The 20,728-nt window shown below is 41.5% G+C and overlaps 1 protein-coding gene across 2 annotated transcripts in view; it reads right to left on the bottom strand.

The window, feature by feature from the left end:
- Positions 1–2,055: 2,055 nt before the first annotated feature.
- The window catches only part of tmem138 (transmembrane protein 138), a 56,851-nt gene continuing 38,178 nt past the window's right edge, over positions 2,056–20,728 (bottom strand). For both annotated transcript variants that reach the window (XM_068046130.1, XM_068046131.1), the window contains exons 3-5: positions 19,456–19,627; positions 16,356–16,431; positions 2,056–4,409 (exon numbers count right to left, since the gene is read on the bottom strand). In XM_068046130.1, coding sequence (XP_067902231.1) covers positions 4,297–4,409; positions 16,356–16,431; positions 19,456–19,627 — 361 coding nt within the window. In that variant the 3' untranslated portion in view covers positions 2,056–4,296. The remainder of the gene's footprint in view (positions 4,410–16,355; positions 16,432–19,455; positions 19,628–20,728) is intronic.

Raw genomic sequence — 20,728 nt, 5'->3', positions numbered from 1 at the left:
TGTCCTACGATGACAGGCTGAGTAAATTAGGTCACTACTCTCTGGAGTTTAGAAGAATGAGGGTTGATCTCATTGAAACATACAAGATTCTGAAGGGGCTTGATAGGGTAGACACTGAGAGGTTGCTTTTCCTGACTGGGGAATCTAAAACATAGGGACACAGTCTCAGGATAGATAAGGGGCCAATCATTTAGGACTGAGATGAGGAGAAATTTCTTCACTCAAAGGATTGTGAATCTTTCGAATTTTCTACTCCAGAGGGTTGTGGACGCTCCATTGTTGAATATATGAAAGGCTGAGATTGATAGATTTTTTGGTATCTCAGGGAATCAAGGGATATGGGGAGAGGGCAGGAAAATGGAGTTGAGCCAGAAGATCAGCCATGATCATATTGAATGGCGGAGCAGGTTCAAGGGGCCGTATGGTCTACTCTTGGTCCTATTTATGTTCTATACTTTTGTATTTCATGGTCCTGTAGGTTTTTTTTTTCAGAATATGCGGTTTACCTTTAAGGCTTGCAAGGGATCAGGATTGCTTTAAGAACCAGCAAGCCTCAGGAGTTATAGGAAAGTGCATTTTCGTTGCCTTAGAAACAGCCATTTGGAAACTGCGATTCAAAGGGTGCATAGATACAGCCACTGGGAGTGAGTCTCATGCGAAACATTTGTTACAATTCAGTTTTGAACTGGCTTTTAGTTGAAGACAGTTTGTTCTAACAGACAGAGGATACAGCAGTGGTGTCAGCACCTGGAAAAAGAGCTCCAGCCATTTAAATTGAAGGAATAGGATTTTAGTCTTTTTTTTTTAGAATTTTGAGAGATAATAATTAAAGTCAAGCCAAAACAGAGATCTCTGGTAATTTAAATTGAAGAAAGGGAAGTTAGACTGTGACTATCTTTTATTCCTCAAAAATTCGAAAGTCAGCTTGATTCTGTTGAAAGGGTTTGCAAGTCGTTAATTGTTGAAATTCACTGGAGAAGGAAAGCAACATTCTGTGAGGACTTCAAGCAACATTGGACTGTAAATTTGCAAGGACTCTAATTTTTTCTATTTTAAATGTTGCTTATATCTTCATAGTGTTTAAGAATTTAGTTCTTCTAATTAAAGAATTAATTTGTTGATTTAAAGACACCTGGTTTGGTTCGCCTCATTCAGGAGTTAATAGATGGTACAATTTGGCTGGATCTTTCTTTAATTTGGAAAGTTTTAAATGATATGTTAGGCGATCTGTGGAACGACGGGATTGAATTATCAGTGCGTCTCTCCCACCACAATCGGATTCGTATATTTTGATTGGGGGCTTTGACAGGAGCGGTCGGTTGTAACAGTATGAATGCTCTTGAACAAGATGAAGGATACTCATACTTCAATATTTTTCTGGTTTCTTCCTTAGCTGTAATAAACTACCATTTTATCCGGTATGCTCTGTAATCTTATCAAAGCTGCCTGCAAAGGGCAATTTTGACATTAATCAATTTGACATCAAAAGAATTATAGTACACTCTGTTGTACTGAACTCCACGAACATTTGGGCTCATGCATCTCACATGTAACATCTCAACTTGAAGACTGCATTCCGTTTACTGAGATACAAAAGAAGTATCAGCTCTTTCATCCAAAGAAACTGATCAAGCAACTTTAAGCAAAACTTTAACTTTTGCTGAACTTCAAAGGGTAAATTAGTCGCTTGTGGACTGCTTTCAGAACCTTCATCTTTTTGGTCCAACTTGTGCCATATAGCGTTTGCCTAATAACTTGCCTTCTGTAAATCATCTAATTATAAAGGAATTAAATCCATTGTTTAAATTTAACAATGTTGATCTAATGTGTGATACTTTTCTCTTTCCAGAAAAGATACAAAGTGAGAAGTACAGATTCCAGTGTTACTGCAAATAGGGCAACAGTCCGCAGTCAAGTAATCTAAAATATGCACTCTCAGAACTCAGACTAGGGGAAGAGATGTATTCTGTTACAACTGTTGAAAGAGAAAAATGGTTAAAAAGCCCAAACTGTAATGACTAAATCTGCCGATGAAATGAGACAGAATATGAAAAATAGAATAATCCATCATTTATTGAGATAAACAAAAAGCTCAACAGCAGGGCAATGAAAAACCAGATAATTCACTGCAAGGAAATTAGTGAAAAGGATCCAAGTGAAACTTTTGAACATTTTCTTTACATAGGTAATACAAAACAAGCATTTTACAGAAATTTATTAGAAAAAAAACTATTATAAAAGTTTTCAAAGTGCAAGGTCACTAAGGGATCACATAAAATAGCCAACATTTATTTAATGGCAATCAAGTTATTCATTATAATGAAATATGCATAAAATTTAATATTCCTACAAAATACCTTTCTCAAATGTAAAATGCAAACAAAGTCAGAATTAGAATCATATATCAGAGCAAACCCAAGTATCATTTCATTATGATTCCAATATATAAAAAGTAAAAATATTTTTTAAAAATCAAGCTCGAAATACGTAAATACAATTAAAATATAGAGCAAAAACTCAAAATAATCGCAGATTACTCTGCTAGTTCAGTGACTAGGCCACTTGTGTCCCATATAGTGTACATGGATCCTCAGTACCTCCTCCTCTCTCGTAGGGCTGCTGGTGGAAACTCACTCCAAAAGCACAGCGCATTATGCCATTTCTGATTCAATAAATTGGAGATGAGCAGTATCTCCCATCAATTTGCTATTCTTCCTATGGGATATCTTGCAAAATTTATATCATTTCCTCCCAGACCCCTTTAAAAATGGCCCTCTGGATACCTAAAAATCAACATTTGGAAGAAATGGCAGGTATATATTCGTAATATATTTCTATGGCCCAATGTAAGGTATTTAAAAAAGGGTGGATTGAGTAACCCCTTCCATCAGGCAATACCACACAGATGCTGTTTAGCGAAAGCATAGACATTGAGTGAGAAATCTTAAGCTGTAATAAACTATAGAATCACAATTAGCATTTATTCATCTTTAATATTCACTGTGTATTGACGCATTTCAAACATTAAGATGGACATACTTGATGTAAAACAAAGACTGAGATAATAAACACAACACAGTGCAACACTAAACTTGATGGGCCCAGCTGAAAGTTAAACTCCTCGTTTCTGCTGATTATAGCCTGCTATAATTGGCCACAGTGTCTGGGCTAAGGAAACGAAAAAAAGTCTGCATTCTCATCTTGATCATTATCCATAACTGCTACTAGGGGCGGCACAGTGGCGCAGTGGTTAGCACTGCAGCCTCACAGCTCCAGGGACCCGGGTTCGATTCTGGGTACTGCCTGTGCGGAGTTTGCAAGTTCTCCCTGTGTCTGCGTGGGTTTCCTCCGGGTGCTCCGGTTTCCTCCCACATACCAAAGACTTGCAGGTTGATAGGTTAATTGGCCATTATAAATTGCCCCTAGTATAGGTAGGTGGTAGGGAAATATATAAGGACAGGTGGGGATGTGATAGGAATATGGGATTAGTGTAGGATTAATATAAATGGGTGGTTGATGGTCGGCACAGACTCGGTGGGCCGAAGGGCCTGTTTCAGTGCTGTATCTCTAAACTAAACTAAAAGTAAATGGGTGGGCATCAAGTGGTGTCATTAGTGATTACCATGGTTAAGTAAATATAAAACTTTAAAGCCACCTTTTAAGGATAAAGACACAAACAGTACCTGCTGTGATGCCCTCCACAGTCAAATGGTGATGACACTCACTAATCTAGATCACCCATGAAAAATGTCCAATGAGAGAACTACCAACGCCACAAAACTCTACCCCAACAAGAGCAAGTGTTTTCAGGGAAAAGTAGTACGAAAAGGGAAAAAACTGACAAAATACATCTGAATAACAGATCTGTAAAAATCTGTAAATAGGGTTCTGATAAAAGGTCATTGACCTGAAACATTAACTCTGTTTCTCTCTCCACAGATGCTGCCAGATATTCAGATTTCTAGCATCCACAGTATTTTGCTTTTGTACAAAAACAAAAACTTATGTTTGCTGGTGAGATTCGAACAAAATTAATACCCATTTGACACAAAGTAATTATTAATGGCAACTGCATGATTTAGCAGTGAAGTGCTCAAAGAATTTCCACCTCTTACTACTCGAGTTCAGAAAGAATACAAACATAGTGGACAGCAGTCCCCAAAGAATGTTTTTCCAAAAATATAGCTAGAAAATTCTTTTAAAGTTAAAAATGCTCTTTTTACTCAGATAAAAATCTGTACGTGTATCGCAGTCCATTTTAACGTAGTGTGTCACCATACTTGTCGCTCTTCCAACTTATTTTCGGACACGAAAGAATTCATTTCGGAGCCATTCTGAGTCCTCATATAATCGAGGGTCTCCGAGACAAAGGGTAGTTCTTTTATAGAAGTAATAGTATAGAACAGCAGCTGGAGGGTGGAAAAAATAAAACAGTTTCAGGTTAGTGCTTGCTGGAATTACTGATGAATCTTTCTACAGTAACAGGCACAAAGCATCTATAGAAACAGATCAGAGGTTTTCCTCATGCTATGTGTAACACAAAACTTAACATATGAGGAACCCCCAGGTTCAGTTCCTTCTCCATGCTGAGTTAATTGATCTGAGCTAATTTAGGCTACCAGATTTGGCATCAGCATTCCTCTCCTCCTAGCCTGGGAATGCTGAGGCCAAATCAATGCTAAAGGTCAATGCTAGGGTGCTAGGGTCAAGGATGTCACAGAGCGGCTGCAGGACATTCTGAAGGGGGAGGGTGAACAGTCAAAGGTCGTGGTTCACATTGGTACCAACGACATAGGTAGAAAGAGGAATGAGGTCCTGCAACAAGAATTTAGGGAGCTAGGTAGCAGATTAAAAAGCAGGACCTCAAAGGTTGTAATCTCTGAATTACTCCCAGTGCCACGTGTTAGTGAGTATAGGAATAGGAGGATAGAACAGATGAACGCATGCTGAAGACATGGTGCAGGAGGGAGGGCGGGCTTTAGTTTCCTGGATCACTGGGTCTGCTTCTGGCGAAGATGGGACCTACACAAGTCGGGACAGGCTGCGGCAGAACTGGAACGGGACCAACATCCTTGCAGGGAGGTTTGCCAGTGCTGTTGTTGGTTGGCGGGGGGGGGGGGGGGGGAGGGGATTCAACTAATTTGGCAGGGGGATGGGATACAGAGTGGAGGTACAGTAGGGGGTGATGCACAGCCAAATACAGAAGAGAAAATAAGTCTGTCTGGAAGGCGGAGTAAATATAGACCTGTTAAGGCACAAGCGAATAATGCAAGGTCGGATTGCATCTATTTTAATGCAAAGCTTCTTACAAGTTATAGTTTAGAGATACAGCACTGAAACAGGCCCTTCGGCCCACCGAGTCTGTGCCGACCATCAACCACCCATTAATCCTACACTAATTCCATATTCCTACCACAACCCCACCTGTCCCTATATTTTCCTACCACCTACCTATACTAGGGGCAATTGCTAATGGCCAATTTACCCATCAACCTGCAAGTCTTTGGTATGTGGGAGGAAACCGGAGCACCCGGAGGAAACCCACGCAGACACAGGGAGAACTTGCAAACTCCACACAGGCAGTACCCAGAATTGAACCCGGGTCGCTGGAGCTGTGAGGCTGCGATGCTAACCACTGCGCCACCCCAATATTTCTACATATTAAAAACATCAAAGGTTACAGGGATAGTGCAGGAAAATGGTATTGAAGTAGATGATCAGCCACAATCTCATTGAATGGCAGAGTTGGTGCAAAGTGCTGAATGGCCAACTCCTGTTCCTATTTCTTACGTACCACAAAGAATAAGGGCAGCAGACTCAAGAGAACACAGCCACCTGAAATCACACGCCATCCTGACTTGGAAATATATTGTTGTTCCTTCACTGTCGCTGGCTCAAAATCTTGGAACTCTCTCCCTAACAGCATTGTGGGAGTACATACACTGTATGTATTGCAGCAGCTCAAGGCAGCAGCTCACCACAATAAATACTGGCCTTGCCAATGACTCCCAAACCCCATGAACAAATAAAAATAAATATCAGTGTTGATTTTCCTTGGGTAGCACACTTTGTTTTAGAAGTTAGGCAATGAATCTCTATCTATATTTGATGAGGTACTCCAGAGAAAATTTTATACAAATATGACACCAGACATTATTCAAAACAAAATGGGAAAATCTAAAAAAGTATTCTCAAGGTGCTTTTAATATAGACTAGGACAGTCTTAGGTTTGATTCTCAGCCTGTACTAAATTAGCCAGAGCAGTAATATGCTACATGTCTCTTTTTTGGTGGGCGAAGTGGAAATTAAGTTCTCTGCTCTTAATCACTATTCAGCTTTCCTTGTTAAAGGTGCATGTACGTGGACAGGATTCGACTGGACTTAGTTACCATGCCATGTTCAAACAGCCACTTACTCACAAGTTAGATATACATGAGCAGAAATTTAGAAAGGACAGGCGAGCATCTGGCACTTAACGAAGAATAATCGACCTCAGGTTCTTTGTAGTTTACCCAAGTTGGGCGAAACAGCCTCCCTCGTCTATAAGTAATATTGTGATATCTTATCTTTGGCCTCCTTATCTCGAGAGACAATGGGTAAGCGCCTGGAGGTGGTCAGTGGTGTGTGGAGCAGCGCCTGGAGTGGCTATAAAGGCCAATTCTAGAGTGACAGGCTCTTCCACAGGTGTTGCAGAAAAATTTGTTTGTCGGGGCTGTTACACAGTTGGCTCTCCCCTTGCACTTCTGTCTTTTTTCCTGCCAACTATTAAGTCTCTTCGACTCGCCACACTTTAGCCCCGCCTTCATGGCTGCCCGCCAGCTCTGGCGAACACTGGCAACTGACTCCCACGACTTGTGATCAATGTCACAGGACTTCATGTCGCATTTGCAGACATCTTTAAAGCGGAGACATGGATGGCCGGTGAGTCTGGTACCAGTGGCGAGCTCGCTGTACAATGTGTCCTTGGGGATCCTGCCATCTTCCATGCGGCTCACATGGCCAAGCCATCTCAAGCGCCGCTGACTCAGTAGTGTGTATAAGCTGGGGATGTTGGCCACCTCGAGGACTTCTGTGTTGGAGATACGGTCCTGCCACCTGATGCCAAGTATTCTCCGGAGGCAGCGAAGATGGAATGAATTGAGACATCGCTCTTGGCTGACATACGTTGTCCAGACCTCGCTGCCATAGAGCAAAGTACTGAGGACACAGGCTTGATACACTCGGACTTTTGTGTTCCGTGTCAGTGCGCCCTTTTCCCACACTCTCTTGGCCAGTCTTGACATAGCAGTGGAAGCCTTTCCCAGGCACCTGTTGATTTCTGCATCTAGAGACAGGTTACTGGTGATAGTTGAGCCTAGGTAGGTGAACTCTCGAACCACTTCCAGAGCGTGGTCGCCAATATTGATGGATGGAGCATTTCTGACGTCGAGCCCCAAGATGTTCGTTTTCTTGAGGCTGATGGTTAGGCCAAATTCATTGCAGGCAGCCGCAAACCTGTCGATGAGACTCTGCAGGCACTCTTCAGCGTGAGATGTTAAAGCAGCTTCTTACAAGTAAGGCAGATGAATTGAGGGCGTTGATTAACACATGGGCGTATGATATTATTGCCATCACAGACACATGGTTGAGGGAAGGGCAGGACTGGCAGCTCAATATTCCAGGGTATAGAATCTTCAGGCATGACGGGGGGGGGGGGGGGGGCGCGGGCTGTAAAAGAGGAGGTGGCATTGCAAAATTGATCAAGTCAATTACTGCAGTAAGGAGGGATGATATCTTAGAATGTTCCTCGAAATGATGCCATATGGGTAGAACGTAAAAACAAAAAAGGGGGCAATAACTTTGCTGGGAGTGTGCTACAGGCCTCCAAACAGTCAGGGAGAGATAGAGCAGCAGATATGTAGGCAAATCTCTGAGAGGTGTAAAAATAATAGGGTAATAATAGTAGGGGATTTCAACTTCCCCAATATGAACTGGGGTAGGCTTAGTGCAAAAGGCTTAAAGGGGGCAGAATTCTTAAAGTGCATCCAGGAGAGCTTTTTGAGCCAGCACATAAAAAGTCCGACAAGAGAAGGGGCGCTGGAGAGTTCAGGGCCAACATGTTCCCATAAAAGGTGAAGGGTAGGACCAACAAGTCCAGGGAACCCTGGATGCCAAGGGATATAGAGGATTGGATAAGGAAAAGAAAGGAGGCTTATGGCAGATTCAGAGGGCTGAAAACAGCAGAGGCCCTGGAGGAGTATAGAAAGTGTAGGAGTACATTAAAAATTAGGAGAGCGAAGAGGGGGCATGAAAAAACATTGGCGGGAAAAATAAAGGAAAATCCCAAGGCGTTTTATAAGTATATTCAGGGCAAGAGGATAACCAGGGAAAGAGCAGGGCCCATTAGGGACCAAAGTGGCCATCTCTGTGTGGAACCGGAGAACATAGGTGAGGTTTTAAATGATTACTTTTCATCTGTGTTCACTATGGCGAAGGACGGTGTAGGTGTAGCGATCAGGGAGGGCGATTGTGATATGCTTGAACAAATTAGCATTGAAAGGGAGGAGGTATTAGTGGTTTAAGCAGGCTTAAAAGTGGATAAATCCCCAGGGCCAGATGAGATGTATGCCAGGCTGCTAAGTGAAGCAACGGAGGAAATTGCAGGGGCTCTGACACAAATTTTCAAATCCTCTCTGGCCACAGGACAGCGAATGTGGTACCATTATTCAAGAAGGGTAGTAGGAAAAAACCAGGTAGTTACAGGCCAGTGAGTCTAACCAGCAGTAGGGAAACTATAGGAAAAAATTCTGAGGGACAGGATTAGTTTCCACTTGGAGAGGCAGGGATCAATCAAGAATAGTCAGCACGGCTTTGTTGGGGGAGATCACGTCTAACAAATTTGATTTAATTTCGAGGAGGTGCCTAGGTGTGTACATGAGGGGAAAGCAGTTGATGTAGTCTACATGGACTTCAGTGAGGCTTTTGATAAGGTCCTAAATGGGAGATTGGTTAAGAAAGTAAGAGCCCATAGGATCCAGGGTAATTTGGCAAATTGGATCCAAAATTGGCTTAGTGGCAGGAGGCAGAGGGTGATGGTCGAGGGTTGTTTTTGCAGTTGGAAGCCTGTGACCAGTGGTGTACCGCAGGGATCGGTGCTGGGACTCTTGCTGTTTGTGGTGTATGTTAATGATTTAGACGTAAATATAGGAAGTATGATGAGTAAGTTCGCAGACGACACGAAAATTGGTGGTGTTGTAAATAGTGAGGCAGAAAGCCTTAGATTACAGGACGATATAGATGGGCTGGTAAGATGGGCAGAGCAGTGGCAAATGGCATTTAATCCTGAGAAGTGTGAGGTGATGCATTTTGGGAGGACTAACAAGGCAAGGGAATATACAATGGATGGTAGGATCCTAGGAAGTACAAAGGGTCAGATGGACCTTGGTGTACTCATCCACAGATCACTGAAGGCAGCAGCACAGGTAGATAAGGTGGTTAGGAAGGCAGATGGGATACTTGCCTTTATTAGCCGAGGCAGAGAATACAAGAGCATGGAGGTTATGATGGAGCTGTATAAAATGATAGTTTGGCCGCAGCTGGAATACTGTGTACAGTTTTGGTCACCACACTATAGGAAGGATGTGATTGCACTGGGGGGGAGGGGGGGGGGGTTGCAGAGGAGATTCACCAGGATGTCACCTGGGCTGGAGCATTTCAGCTATGAAGAGAGACTGGATAGGCTAAGATGGTTTTCCTTAGAGCAGAGAAGGCTGAGGGGGGAGAAACTGATTGAGGTATACAAAATTATGAGGGGCATAGATAGGGTAGATAGAAAGAAACTTTTTTCCTTAGCAGAGGTGTCAATAAGCAGGGCGCATAGATTTATGTTAAGGGGCAGGAGGTTTAGAGGGGATTTGAGGAAAAGATTTTCACTCAGAGGGTGGTTGAAATCCGGAACACACTGCCTGAAGGGGTGGTAGAGGCAGGAACCCTCACATTTAAGAAGTATTTAGATGAGCACTTGAAACGCCATAGCATGCAAGTGCTGAAAAATGGGATTAGAATAGATAGGTGCTTGATGGCCGGCAGAGACACGACGGGCCGAAGGGCCTGTTTCTGTGCTGTATAACTCGATGACTCTATGACAATCCTTGGTGTTACAAAGTGTAAAAGCAAATGTAGAAAGGACATGATTAAATTTATGTTCAACTATGATGTCCTCCATAGTCAAATAGCTTGAAATGCTCACCGTCTAGACTCAAGACTACATGATGAGGTACAGGAAGGTGCTTGGTGCTTTTGCAACTGTACCAAGCAGGAATCAGAACTTTTGCGTAGAGGAAAGGAATAAATACACTTTGCTGCTACCTAAAAGTACAAATGTTGTTACAGGCAAGATATTATGTTATGGTTTTAAATCTATCAGCATCCACTTTGGTCATGTCACTGTGGGGAGATGCCATGTATAGGCCAGCTGCTGGCAGGGGTGGGAGTAGGGATAGGGGGAAGGAGAAAAGATGGGTTGCTCTAATTGCTGTCATATGGGACTAGCAGAGGCCGAGGTGCAGGAGATCTAGGCTCTGAACTAGGCTTTTTGTGCAATAAAGGGAGATAATAAAACCAATATTCAGTATCAGATTAATTTCTATTAACTCAACAGGCAATATAATTACATACAAACCATTCCACAAACCAAACATTTTACTCACAGACAGATGACAGGAGATGATAGAAATTGTGCAAGATATAAATTTAAAGGGATCCTACACCCAGAGAAAAATTTGAAGCAACTAGCTGAAAAGGCCTGAACTTGAGAAAAGCACCAAAAAAACTGCAGATCTCGAGAAGAGGCTGAGAGAAGCTCCACAGAACAGAAGCGTGACTGCCTGCAAATCAATTCCATCAATCGGGTGCGTTATAGTGTCGATGGTCGAAGAATCGCATTAAGAACTTTTGAAGGGCTTAAAGTAATTTCTCAAGGCATCGGGCTAGAGAAAAGAAAAAAAAAGGGAAAAACCCAATCCTTCACTTGGGCTGAATGCAAGGGCGAAGAGCAGGAAACCCCTGAAAAGCGTGCAAACTGCCGAAAAGCGCAGGAAACCCCCGAACACAGCAGGTGCATTCCATTAAGGCAGCCAAGCCTGAAGAAGAGAAACAAATAAACTGAAGTTTTCAAAGAAAGGGGGAACCCTAGAACAGTCTATTAAAACAGCAGGGAACTCTCAGACATCTGTGTCAACTCCATTAAGGCAAGCTCAATAAACAAACAAATGAAGTGCTCAAGCACCCTAAAACAACCTATTAAAAACAGCAAGGACATTCAATAGCACCTGCAACACTCAATTTACGCAAGCTAGCCTAAAAAAGTTTCTTCAAGGGCAACGCTCTTAAAAATAAAGTCCATAAAATAAAGCAATATGGATCAAAGATTGGGAATGCCGGAGAGTTTCCAAAGTCAAGAGGGACCCAATCAGTTTCAAAACTGGGTATTATAGAGAAAAAGGTTTTGAAGATACAGAACTGCATCTAAGTTAGACAGCCAGTCTGAAGCAGATCAAATGACTACAGTACTATATTCTATTGGGGCTATAGAAGATGATGTGATTGCCAGACAAGGTCTTAATGAGGCAGCTGCCAAATCTGAAAGTTTTAAAAGCTTTTGATTCCTATTTCAACTTGCAGAGTAATAAGGTTCTTGAAAGAGCAAGAATCAACAAAAGGGTCCAGAAACCAGGCTAAACAGTCAATGCTTTCATCAATGATCTATGCAGGTTTGTTGAAGGATGTGAGTATGGAGACCTTAAAAGATGAACTGATAAGAGATCATATTGTTGTAGGTATTGCTGATGAATCCCTACCAGATTTTTGGTAGTCTAAAGACCTCACCCTGGATAAAATTATTCAGCTGGTAAGGCAAGCTGAGGTCCGAAAGAACAACAGACCAATCCTGCGGGAAGAAGAAAGATAAAAGCAAATGTGGATGCTGGAAATCAGAAATATGCTGGAACCGCTCAGCAGGTCTGACAGCATTTGTGGAAAGAGAAGCAGAGTTAACGTTTCGGGTCAGCGACCCTTCTTCGGAAGACAGACAGACCTTGGTTCAGGAAACCTCTTGCAACTGTTCAGTTCCTTCACCAGAAGGATGAAAAAGAGGCACAAGGAAAAAAAGGTACATTGTGGGGGGGGGGGGGGTGGGGAGAAAGCGAAAGACGCCATTAAACTTGCCAGCGATGTGGCACCAAAAATACCCACAGGCGTGAACAATGTCCTGTAAATAGAGCAGAATGCTTTTATTGCAAAACAAAAAACGGCATTTCAGTAAAATCTGCCAAAATAAAATCTCGACTACCTCAAAATTCTAAAAGGAAAAGCATTTAAGAATACAATAGTTAATGAATTTAAATAACCTCCTGCAGCAGAGCAATCGGAACATTTTCTTGGCGAGTTCAATGATCCGAATCAGGCATTTTGGTCTGCAGACATATATGTCAACGGACATATCACGAATTTCAAACTTGACACCTGAGCAAGTGTAACGGCCTTATCAGACAAAAAGCCGTGGCTATCCACACTTTCTGCAACCAACGGAAACTCAGTTACATGGCCCAAAAGCAGTTGAACATGAAGTAAAAGGGAAATTACAGGTAACACTTCAGTACAAGGGAAAGCAGAAATCAGGAGTTCTGACTCTTAAGTAGAAGAGTTTGTATTGATCTTTATCTTATAGAGAAAGAGCCCCCCACCTCGACCTGAGCACTGCAAAGAGTCCAGACTCCGCCAGAAAGCCTGCCCAATGAAGAGAGAAACTGCACAACACAGCACCGCCCACCATGCCGCTCAAAGACTACCAGAGTGAGAAAGAGAAATGCAGCAAGCTCCTTCAGGAGTTCTACATGGACAGAGAACTCAGAAAGAAGCAACTGCAACAAATTTGTCAGGCGCAGAGGCAAGACGTAGAATGTATCTATGTCCGCCCAAAATTGCAAGCAAAGTTGGCCACAGCAGATTCCCATGGGCAAGAAGATGAAAATCTTCTTCAAATACAGAAGGCACTTTACCATGGTGGATGATTTATTGGTATATGACGAGAGACTGGTGATTCCAGAGTCACTCAGAGTAGATATCTTGTATAAAATACACCAGGGTCATAAGCGCGTAACTAAATGTAGAGCACGGGCTTAGGCGTCCGTGTAGTGGCCAAGATTCTCGAAGGATATTGAAGAACTGATTTCAAATTGTGACGTACATGCAGTTCACACACAGGATCAGAGAGAACCTCTAATTTCAACCCAATTCCCAACTAGACAGTGGGAACAGTTGGTGATGGATTTATTCATCTTTGATGGGAGATCAGATCTAAGTATAGTCGATTCCTTCTCCAGATGGATTGAGGTTAAACGGATGTACACAACAAGTGAAGCAATCATCAGAGTTTTACAAGACGTTTTCGCAACATATGGTATACCTGATCAGATAGTTTCCAATGAAGGACCACAATTTGCAAACAATTACTTCACGCACTTTACGGAAAAATGTGGATTTGTTCATCTAACAAGTTCTGCAAGGTAGCCACAATCTAATGGAGAAGCTGAGCAAGCAGTCAGAACTATTAAAGCTGTGTTGAAGGAAAATCAAGATTTCCAATTAGCACTACTGACTGTAAGGTTTATGAGTTGCATGGCTTATTTTTATGAATAACTTGTTCTGTAAGGTTAACTGTAATGTCAAGACTGAATTGCAAAGCATGATGGTTATCTTCACTGAAACATGTCAAAATGTCATATTGAGATGTGTGCGTGTGAAAGGCTGCACGTAGCCACAAGAAAAGGGGAAGTCGTGCAGCTGGAGGGGGGCCCACATTGTGGAGGCTATGGGCCCTGACATATTTTACGTTTGTGAAAAATAAGGACAGCTAAACTAATAAGACTAATTATATGCTTTGCACATTAATATATTGAAGTCAATTTGAGTTAATGCTTGCTTTATTCTAAAATGTTTTGTCAAGGCTACATTGTTTTTAAACCTTCATGTAAGAATAATGGGAGAGATGGGTTGAAGACCTCAGTACCCCTTGCAGAGGGTGAGATGAGATAAATGTGAATCTGCAGAATTGCAAAAATGGTTGGTATCAGCAAGAATGTGACCTTTAGGATTCTTGCTAAAATAGAAAGAAACAGGAAACATCTGTAAAGTGTGTAGATTGAACCATTAACTAACTAGGGTCTAACAACGATGTCAACCTGGAACAATTGGACGAATTCATAACCTAATATGGTAAGATCCTAGCACCCCAAGAAGGATAAAAGAAAGTGGGACACAGGACATCATCGGCACAGTTAGAGAGGGGTCAACAGAACATTACTGGCACACTTAGAAGATAGACTAGGGTAAACAGAACACAAGAGAAGGAGGAGAGAAGTTCGTACCCCAGCAAGCTCAGAAGCAAGAACTGGTGCGAAGTATTGCTGCATACCCATTGCCGTTGTTAAGTATTAACTTTGTATATCTTAGTTAAGCCTAATAAACTCGCGGATTTGATCACAGAATTTGAGTCTGTACCTTGTAGATCTATCTTGGTCAAGAATCCCAAGGTAAGATGGGTTGGGTATCCTCTGCCTCACCTCCATTCAGGTCACATCTACCTGAAACTTACAGACCTACAGAACTACTCCATTATTATGCTGATTAGCACCATCCAAACTCTTAATGGAACTTCAAACACAACTTCCAATTCTACCCAAGAAATTATATCCAGGGTTACAAAGCAAGGATTATCAGAGAGTACAAAACAAAGAAAAGTCTTATCGAAAATAACAAGCCCATTATTATAACAGGAAATACCATACCAGAAACCTACTGAAGTTGGCAGAAAGACAAAAGGTATTGGTATGAGACCAAAACAGAGGAGTAATTCTGCAGAAAGAGGATAACTAACAATGATCTTATTTTCTAAGAACTCCAGTAGGTACTATAAGAATAGAAGGAATCTTATTCTTTTACAGCAAAGACGTCAATCAGTCATACATTTTGACGAATTAGATGAACCAGAAATTCAGAAAGCACCGAATACTAGAAACCTTAATGAAGGCTGTCCAAGTCAAGACAAAGAGACTTCAGAGAAAGACAAGATTAGGGAGTTGTGAAACCTTCTGACAGATTGAATCTATGAAGTCAGAGACTTGGAGGGGGGGGGGGGGGGGCGATGGGATAGTATGTAAATAAAAAAAGTAACTTATGTAAATATATATTTGGATAACAACTTGGTGGGAGATGTAGTATAAGGGTCTGAAAGGGTTAATCTTGAGAGCATGTAAAGAATACCTCCTACCATGATGATGCAAGAGATCACATGTGAGAGACTCTCAAACAGATACAGCATAGTTTTTGGAGGAGTCACACAGACTGTTGTGAAGTGTAAATAGTTATACTGTAATAAATATTGTGTAAATACTATAGACTAATAATCTCTCTAGATGGACTAAATAAGGTGGCAGCGTACAGAATTAACATATAACACTTTTCAACCATGGATGCCAACTAAGAGGTGTCAGCAACTTGAAAATCGAAGTTGGCTTTCTTTTCTACACTCGTCTGCTGCATGTAGTTTTCTGGCTCAGATTAAAAGCAGGCCACTTGTTCCCAGGCCTTTGCCCAATGGCATTTCATAAGCTAACCATTAAGAAGTGCAGAGGGAGTCATTCTCAAATTTTCCCTTTCTTCCCACAGGGAAGTTTCTAGGCTCCATCTTGTGACTCCAGCACTCTCCTGACATCAAAGATGAGGTCAAATAGCTCCCATGTGGGGCATTGAGAATTAACCCATATTTCACCCCCTTTCCTCAGTGAATTGGCACAGTCCACACTGCCCCACTCATTGACATCCACAATGAGTTCACAGCTTAGTTGTTCCCCCGCTCCAAATTGTCTAATGGAACCTGGTGTAATCGTGAACGGTAGAGAAGATCTTAGAGTTAAACCCCAGATGATGCCTGAATTTGGCAGTGTGTCACGATGGGACACTGCACTTGGCCTCAGCAACCCCAAGCTAAGGAGCCAGGCTTTATACTCTTGATTGCTAGCCAATGTTTCCCATTGGGAAGAGAGTGCGCGCGCGCACCTGCCTGTCTCTGCGCGCACGCGCCTGCGTCTCTGCCTGCCTCTGCGCGCGTGTCTGTGTACAGGGCGAGAACAGGTTCAGATTCAATTGTGATACCCCCTTCTTGCTGTTAAGTGTCTTGTTGAAAGTCAATGTATGGCTTCGTACATGAAGAACAGTCAAATATGACCAGCACCAAGAGAATCTTAACTCAGCAAAAGTCTACCTACATTTTTAAACAATCTTGACAATATTACAGTAGTTACCAACAGCTCTCTTACCAAACCGTTGGAAGACGAAAAGTGCTTCAAGTCCATCTGTCCACACGTACTTCTGCACATTCCACCATCGCAGATTCTGATAGAAAGAGGAATTAGAGTGGACAGTGAAGGTGAATAAGATTAAGCAGCTCAGGTAAACTATTTATAGCTATACCCCACAGCCATTTTCAACAATACGCAAACAGGTTTAGAAATGCTTTTAATAACATGCACCTATGTATCTATCACCAAATAAGATTAGCAGTATAAGCAAGCCAAATCCCCTCGATCTTCTTATCTCATGCAAACCAGAGAACATGAGCATTGCTAACATTTGTGATGGTCAAACAGAGCCCAAGTACAGCTGCTAATGTACAGGCTTTCTCCCCAAACTAAATCTGACATTCAGAGCAAATGAGGTTTCCTACAAAACAAAGCCTGCACCTTCTACATACCAAGTCTGAAATTACATGAGCAAGGTTAACAGTTCCGAAGAAGGGTCACTGACCCGAAACGTTAACTCTGCTTCTTTTTTCACAGATGCCGCCAGACCTGCTGAGTGGTTGCAGCATTTCTTGTTTTTATTTCAGATTTCCAGCATCCGCAGTATTTTGCTTTTATTAAGGTCAACAGTTATCCTTCTATTATGATACTGTCAAATGGAGATTGTTAGTAATGTCCACCAAGTTCTTGTATCTTCTTCAAAAGGTATTACAAAACTTATTAGATCAATAAGGCTTGGTTAAAACTAGTTGTCAGGTTTCTTTACTCGTAGAATAAACAGAAACAGTAAGATGCAGCTAGTTACTAATGCAATATCAGGAATAAGCCAGAGCACATGATCCAGGGTTCTCATTGATGAGCTGTTCGCTATACTCCCAGGCTCTTTTTTTCTTCCCCCAACCCCAAAATCTTGATCTGTACTCGACTCTCCTTGATGTTTCCTTCATTACAACAATGACTACACTTTAAAGTATTTCATTGGTTGTAAAGCACTTTGGAATGTCCTGTGGTCATGAAAGGTGCTATATAAATGGACATATTTCTTGCTTTCTCATTCTCCTTTGTCCACTCTGATATTCTTATCTCTCCCAATGCCCTTCGTCTCAATCTTTGTCTCCCATCTTTCCGTAATACGGCTCTTTGCTTCTCAATACACATTTCCTCTCCTCAGTTCCTTAAGTTGATGGATACTGATTCAACAGCATCCTTCAAAAGGGAATTGAAAAAATATTTTGAGAAAATTGCAGGGATATGGGGAAAGATCAGGGGAGTGGGACGATGTAGATTGCTCTTTGAAAGGGCTGCCATAGACTAAATGGGCTGAATGGTCTATGTTGTACTTTCCTATGATTTATCTACTGTACTTTGCCCCCACACCACACCCACCCCCCAGGTTTGTCTCTGTGCATGATAGGGTTACTATAAATTACATCTGAAATGTATAGTACCTTCATTAATCTGCCCTAATCAACTGCAAGAGAGTTCCTACAGAATCACTAGCTGCATAAATCCAGGCTAATCTCAAGCATTCAATCCATCAGGACATCTCTCATAATGAACTGCCAAACCACTGCATAATAAATTCCCCGATGAAAGTAAACACGTAAATAACCCAAGCGCATATACCTTATCTGGTGAAATGTCTTGATCCATTTTTTGATACTATTATGGTTAGTGCTCCTCTGAACATTTCTTTCTTGCTCTTCCTAAGCATTCTTCCTTCCATTATATACATTTGGCTTCTTCCCTACATCCACACTATGTTGTAATGAAGATGCATTCCATTCCTTCACATTCTTCACCTTTACTTCAAAATTGTGAAACTCCTTAATCTTCCTTTCCTCCTATAATCTAAAAGCATTTAAAACCAAAGCATGCTGACATCTAATCACTACTTTGTGATGCAACTCATCATCTGTCATACTGTTTTCAACACTGGTGGTGTCCTGCCCTATCTGCCTTGGCAGTTCATCTGAGTTTCTCAATAAAGAAAAATAGATGGCTTCCCTGATATCTCAGCAAGTTTATTTAATGAATAGCTGATCAGGAATGTCCCAGCTTTGAACCCACAGCCGATGCTAAATTAGCTGATATCAGCGATGCATCAGTAGAGACAGTGCAAATGGGTCAGGAGGAGAAAGTTAATCAGTGTTTCTGCTTATGACTGTCATCTAGCAACCAATGCTTGATGTGGAGTTGAGTGAAGATGCCATTGGGCTCAGTGGTGATTTCCTACCTAACAGAATAGCCAGCCAATAATTACTATCTCAGATCCCATCTGAATCTAACTTTATCCAGGATCCAGGATCCGTAACCAAGCTAAGAATCAACCCATTCAAGAAGTGGGGAGTTTAGAAAATTGGCAGGAAAAAAAAACTTTCAAATCTCAGTCACGCTATGTGGGAAACAGCCAAGCAGAAACAAGGACTTAAAGGGGAAAAAGACAAAATAATAAGTTGCTTTGAAAACCTGTCAACCAGTTACAGCCAGCACTGATTGGGATGAGAGCCCATCTGCCCCTTCAATTGCAGATAATAGTGATCAGAGCAGAAGAGGGAGGGAGAATTTTTTTTTCCCTAACAAATGTCAGAAAAAATATTTCATTTCTCTTCTGAAGGTGCTGACTTTTGTATCTGCCTAGATACTGTGTTAACAGATTATTGGAGGGCAGTATTACATCAATGCCTGACCAGACATCCAGACAAGCAGGTGTTTTGGAGGGGTTATTAAATACTGGAACCCTGGCTAATTTTCTTCTCTCTTGTCAAGTGCCCTGAGGGCAACTGCAGCACTAGCTTGGCTGAGATCAGCTAATTCATCATACAACTTGGTTTCCTTTTAGATGTTGACCCATGTCTTGAATTCAAGTCAGAAAACATTGGAAATACTTTCTCATTTTGCAATCCTCACTATCAAAAAGTTGCCATATTCAGCTGGAAAGATATAATTATGGATTCTCCCCCTCCAAGCAAAAATTAAAGATGACAATGATATCACACTTCATCACCTCTAACATATCACAATTTCACATACAATGAATTACTTGTAAGTGTAGTAACCTGTTAGGCACTCAAATGCAATTATCTGCAATTTCTCCATTTTTTAAAAACTTGCGTACCTGAATCCAAACATGAAAGCTGACACTCAAAATAAAGTAAATACCACTGACAACAATCGTTCCTGTAAACCTATGAATCAGCAATTTGACCAAGCCAGCTTGAAAGATGAATGTGTTGAAAAACATTAGGAAGATGATGATGATATTGAAGAGGATTCCAATGTCCTGAATACTGAAGGAGGAAAAAAAACATTTAGATTTTTTTTAAAGTTCTAGCAAATCCACAGTGACGATTCCAATTAACACACACTGTTCCTTTAAATGCAATTCAGCAAATAGAGTCTTTGAAAGCGATCAACTGAGTAAATGCAGTGCCTCGTGCAGTACTGAACCATTTAGAGCAGAAGGTTCCAGGCTAGATCCCTGGTCTGTGCTGATCTCAGCAAGGGTAATATCCAAGGTGCTATAATTGGCCTCACTCCCACCAGATCAGGGATGGAACGCTGTCTAGTTATACAGACTGAAAAGAACTTGCATGTAAACACAATTACAATAGGATTGGGTTTGACTGTGGTGTCCTTTCCAACTGAATGAATAACCTCGTGACATTGTCTAGGATCACACAAGCTGAATCTTCACTTGGATGAGGGACAGGAAGCCAGTTATTTCCCATGAAACATTATCCTCAAATGAATAAGTACCTTTCGGGGAGAAAAAAAGCTAACAAACTAAATGTATTCTAAACAAACCAGATTTCAATATATTTTCTACAGAGATTTACAAGTAATGTCAAATTTAAGCTTGTGAACAGTGTCATCAATCTATATACAGGTAGGTAGCTCCTACTCAAGTCATAAGAATGTAACTAATGATGGGAGGAGAGAAAAGTATTTTTTAATTGAAAGACCCAAAATTCCCACAGTTTTTCCCCCCTCAGTCTTTCAGTACACAGCTGTTTGTCTCTACCTAGATTCTTTTGACTGGGAGGAAAATGCAGTCTGACCTTAGATCTTCATTTTCCACAGCTGTAGGTGTATCTTCTACTTATTGGCCATCAGGAGGTTCCATTACACCGTAGTAAATTTTTCAAACAGAATAGCCTAAATGAAGGCTGAAGGCCAATGGGGCAGGACACTACCAAACAGGTTTACAGATGATAGGGGGTACCATCACATTGAAAATCACAAGCAAGTCTATATATCTTTCATGTTCATTTATAAGAAATACCTAGTCATTTAAGATTTGTTTTACTGCAGGCTTAGTAACTATAGGTTGGGACAGAATCCACATTTTTCATGGGTAGTTACAAATTCAATTGTGGGAAAACTGCTTC

This window comes from Heterodontus francisci, chromosome 14 (assembly GCF_036365525.1).
Source record: "Heterodontus francisci isolate sHetFra1 chromosome 14, sHetFra1.hap1, whole genome shotgun sequence".
Taxonomy (NCBI): Eukaryota; Metazoa; Chordata; class Chondrichthyes; order Heterodontiformes; family Heterodontidae; genus Heterodontus; species Heterodontus francisci.
Note: the sequence above shows the minus strand (reverse complement) of the source record. Positions and strands in the feature narration are given on the sequence as shown.